The following is a 4,468-nucleotide window of genomic DNA, read 5'->3' on the forward strand; positions in this document are numbered from 1 at the left end:
CGTGCCCAGACAAAGCACACAGCGATTGAACTAGTCAAACAAACTGAACTTTGGCAGTTCGGCGCACTCAGGCACATTACAGATATTCCAGCATGAGTACACCCTTAATTAGTGTCATTGATGCTGGCTCTGTTCTGTACAGGAGGGTCTGGCTGCCACCTTCTGCTTGCTGTGCAAAACCATGGAAGGGCAAAGAGCATCCAGAACAGAGCAATAATGGCAAATTTAATTAGTGTGGATGGAAATAACGATCTTCTTTCAATTGTAACTCATATTTAGTGTCTGCAAACACTCATGGATGTAAAAGGCAATCACACAGTCTTTTGCAGTTTTAGTCACTTTAGTAAAAAGCAAAAAGGTATTGTTAATAAATGTTAATACAGGATGGATTTATTTTTATAATTTAGGTTTAATATTTAAACACAGTACATTTACTTTTCCTATGTTTTCGTTTTTTGGGACCATCCAGAGGTGGACTAGCTGCTGTGTTTCAGGTCACTGTCCTGCTGCATAACCCTAGTTCACTTCAGGCCACAAACTGATGGCCGGATTCTCTCCTTCAGGATTTTCTGGTAGAGAGCAGAATTCATGGCTCTATTAATTACAGCAAGTCATCCAGGTCCTGAAGCAGCAAAGTAGACCTAGACCATCACACCTCCACCACCATTTGACTGTTGGCATCATTTATTCATGAAATTTTGTGCTAGTTTTATGCAACAGGACTCAGACCTTCCAAAAAAGAATATTTTCTTGGGGATCATCAACATGTTTTTTGAAAGAGGAGATGAGCCTTTGTGTTCCATTTAAACTCAACTTAACCAAGGAAAGTGATTCCTGCAAAAACTATATTTTTTATTGACTCTGAAAATCTTTAATATTAAAATTTACCTGATGACCTGAAATATTTAAGTGTGACAAATGTGCAAAACAACTAAGAAAACAGGAAGAAAGTATTCGCATTTCACAGCACTGTATCTGTGTTAGTCTGTGACTCTCAATAGAGAGAAACCGAGTGTGTACGCCTTTATGTTTACTCAGCTTCACACTGTATGAAGTGTCATTCTTTTTCATTCCTTACTTCAAGTTATCAGAAAACAACAAAAGGCAATTGCATCTGACAGAACTCTGCACTCCTCGTGAGGAAGAGGACACGCATCTGTGATTTCTGAGTGCTGACACATCTTTTAGTCTAGATGTAGCTGAGGAACAGTTTGAAATTTTCCGAGTTTTTATTGTTTTCCCCATTGAGAGTGCGAGGTTTTGTTTCCCAGGAACCAAATGTGTCAGTGATCTGCTTGTCAACAAGTCTCCACAAATACTACCCCAGTAAATCATATTTTGTATGTACATGAAGAAAAATCATACTGATTGTGACGTTTATCCACACCAGGTGTTTTAAAGCTGCACTTGGTAATCTCAGTAGGTGTCACCCACAGTTGTTCTGGGTTGGTAAACCGATGTCACTAAACTCCACAAAGCAGCCTCGTGTTCTGCAGCTCGGGTCTGTGATACTTAAAGGAACCACAAGATAGGAAAAGAAAACAGAAGTCTGTGATTGCTGCTGTTGAGATTCTATTTTGCTCATAAGCCTTGATTCTATTGGTGCAGGCAGAAAAGATTTCCTTTCAGTATCCATACCATTCATCATTTATCCTCTTGGTCAGGGTTTGTACGTAGCTCATCGCTGGTGTTGTTTGTTGCAAATGAAGCATGTTAAACTGGCTTATTAGATCATCATGTCTGATCTAATGCTGCTTTAACTGATGAAAGCAAATTGCTGAATATATGTTTTTACTGCTATCTCGGTAACATACAGTCAACACGTGTGACAGAAAAAACCAAACTGTGAAGGTGACATGGCTAAAATTACATTTCTAGACTACATTAGACTGACCAGCAGCGGGCGACACCTCTAAATGGAAAATGACTTCTGGTTGTCTAACAAATCCTCAGTGAGCCACTATCCCTCAATTTCACAGTCAGAGTCATGCCTCACTCTTCATATGCAGTTTCAAAAACAACAGGATGGTGATGGTTTTGCAACAGGACTTCACTGAGCAGGGACTGACCTCATTTCAACTATGTCCAGCTTTTATATACAATCTTTGTTACTGAGTAACTAAAAGCAAGACTGGAAAAATATATGCTGATGCTGGAGTCATAAGCACTACCTACACTCTGCTCTCATGCATGGTGCCAGGAGATTATAGTAAAAGTATAGATTCTAATCCTGATCCTTACATAGGTACAGCAAATATTACAGTTTTTCTCGATTGCTAAAACACATTTCCTGAAACTACGCCTCATATCCTCACAACAGTAAACACAAATCCATAACATCTCACTCAATTTCCCAAACATCCTATTTCCAGGTCAAAATGAAGCTCTACACCCAAAACTATTCACTCCTGCTGAAAAACCAAACTTTGCCCACAGACATCAAACACAAGCCCTCAAAAACACACACACTACAACAGAGTTTTGCACACTGGTACAATTAATTCAAAACAATAGTTCCAAAACAAATAGGTTGCTTATGGTTCTCCCCTTCAAAACCCTTGTCACATGATAAACACAAAAGACGCAACCAATGTATGTACAGTGGCACATTGTCATTCATGTACTATACAGTACAACACACACCAGAAACATTATCCCACCTCAGCATCTTGTCTTTGGTCTGGGTCAGGCCAGAGAATCTCATCCACATCACAGGCTATATTGGCCCCAGCCAGGCAGCGGGGGTAAAATCCTCTTGCATGCCTGATCCACCCCTGGCATGCAAGAATTAAGGTAGCATAAGGAAAAACTTGATATGTCTAGGCAGGCCTCTTCCATGGCCTGAAGGAGGTGAACATGGACATAAGGTTCTCGGTCACTTTCCACCGCCATGCCGAAAATAACTCCTCTATCGAGTTTAGAAAGGGAGAGTATGCAGGCAGAAAGATATTAGAAAACCTTGGGTTATTGGTAAACCAGTCACGAACCAGAGCAGCGCGATGGAAGCTGACGTTATCCCACACAACAACGTAGTGAGGCTGCTCTGGCTGTGCTGGTTCCCTGTAGTCCAGCTGGAACATATGTTGTCTTAAACCATCAAGAAAAGCAAGGAGAAGCATAGTGTTATAGGGTCCTAGTACGGCATGGCGGTGGAGTACCCCTCGTTGGCTGATGGCTGCGCACATAGTGACATTCCCCCCACGCTGATCAGGGACATTTACAATAGCCCGATGGCCAATTATGTTCCTCCCCCTTTTCCTTCTTTTGGTCAGGTTAAAACCTGCCTCATCCACAAAGATTATTTCATGGGGAACAGGCCGTCCTTCAATCTCAAAGATTCTCTGCAAAACACATAACACAGTAGAGTCAATCGGTACCCTGAACCACAGTTCAAGAGTGCTGAAATGGCAGCATAAACTGCCATGCTGTGATGGTACACAATACTTTATACAGTATCAAAACTCATACCTGAACATATTCCACACGTTGGTTTTTCACTCTGTCAGAGTTTCGTTCGAAAGGGACTCGGTATGCCTGTTTCATCCGGAATTGATTCTTTCGGAGGATGCGGTCAATTGTGGAGAGGCTGATGGCATGTATGCCTCGAAAAAGATGATCATCCTCAATCACTCTCCTTTGAATCTCTTGCAGGCGGATTACATTATTTGCAATTACCATGTTTACAAGTTCCCTCTCTTGCTCCTCCGACAAAAGCCTTAACCTGCCTCCACCAGGTGGTCGTCTCTGTGTCCTACAAAAATAGAAGCACTCATTACTGTAACTGTCACACATTCATTTTACAGGCAAATAATGGAAACATACTGAAACTCAAGACACATAAGTTCAGTAACTTAAACGTTACTGTACAAAGCAGTCTTACTGCAAGTACACCTACCTGTTTTCCTCCCTGAAGGTTCTGATGATGGAGGCAACAGTGAAGCGACTCAAATTTGGTTGTACTCGTTGCCCAGCCTCCCTCATAGTCATCCCATGGACAAGGACATGGTCAACTAAAGTGGCTCGAATTTCATCCGAGACTGACTGTCTTGTTGCCCTTGCTCTTCCCCTTCCTTGTCGCCGTCGTTCTCCACCTCCTTCACCACGTCCTCCTCCACCTCTCCCTCCTCCCTGTTGTCCTAGACCACCACCTCCTCCTCTTTCACCACGTCCTCCTCTTTCACCATGTCCTCTTCCTCCACCACGTCCTCCTCCTTCACCACCTCCTCCTCCTCTTCCACCACGTCCTCCTCTTTCACCATGTCCTCTTTCTCCACCACGTCCTCTTCCTTTGCATCTCTTTGGATCCATTGTTTCAAACCTGAATGAGCTGACTTTGGCCCTTTTATCTATCCATCGCAGGTTCTGATTGGTGTGTGCTAAATTTTGACTCCTAGTGTTTCCACCTGGTTAATTGTGTGCTAATTGAGCTCAAGCTATGCTGACTTAAGTTAACATTATTGCATGCTAG

At 42.4% G+C, this 4,468-nt stretch overlaps 1 protein-coding gene across 1 annotated transcript; it reads right to left on the bottom strand.

The window, feature by feature from the left end:
* Window positions 1-2,716: 2,716 nt before the first annotated feature.
* LOC146548635 (uncharacterized) lies at window positions 2,717-4,025 on the bottom strand. The gene is made up of 5 exons (XM_085263383.1): window positions 3,896-4,025; window positions 3,469-3,751; window positions 3,159-3,341; window positions 2,959-3,071; window positions 2,717-2,774 (listed from the first exon to the last, which is right to left on the bottom strand). Exons 1-5 carry the CDS (start codon window positions 3,985-3,987, stop codon window positions 2,717-2,719), a joined length of 729 nt encoding a protein of 242 aa, XP_085119509.1. The 5' UTR covers window positions 3,988-4,025.
* Window positions 4,026-4,468: the final 443 nt, after the last annotated feature.

The sequence above is a fragment of the Mchenga conophoros genome, linkage group LG22 (genome assembly GCF_057382185.1).
Source record: "Mchenga conophoros isolate Kocher_MC1m ecotype Shallow Benthic linkage group LG22, M_conophoros_male_GT1.1, whole genome shotgun sequence".
NCBI classification, from domain to species: domain Eukaryota; kingdom Metazoa; phylum Chordata; class Actinopteri; order Cichliformes; family Cichlidae; genus Mchenga; species Mchenga conophoros.

Bases quoted from the DNA above. Each gene is read 5' to 3' on its own strand.
- LOC146548635 (XM_085263383.1), bottom strand. From the start codon at position 3,987: ATGACTATGAGGGAGGCTGGGCAACGAGTACAACCAAATTTGAGTCGC. The intron at 3,342-3,468 runs GTATGAGTTTTG...TGTGTTTTGCAG, and splicing joins AACGTGTGGAATATGTTCAG to AGAATCTTTGAGATTGAAGG. The intron at 2,775-2,958 runs GTTTTCTAATAT...CTTGCATGCCAG, and splicing joins TGGTTTACCAATAACCCAAG to GGGTGGATCAGGCATGCAAG.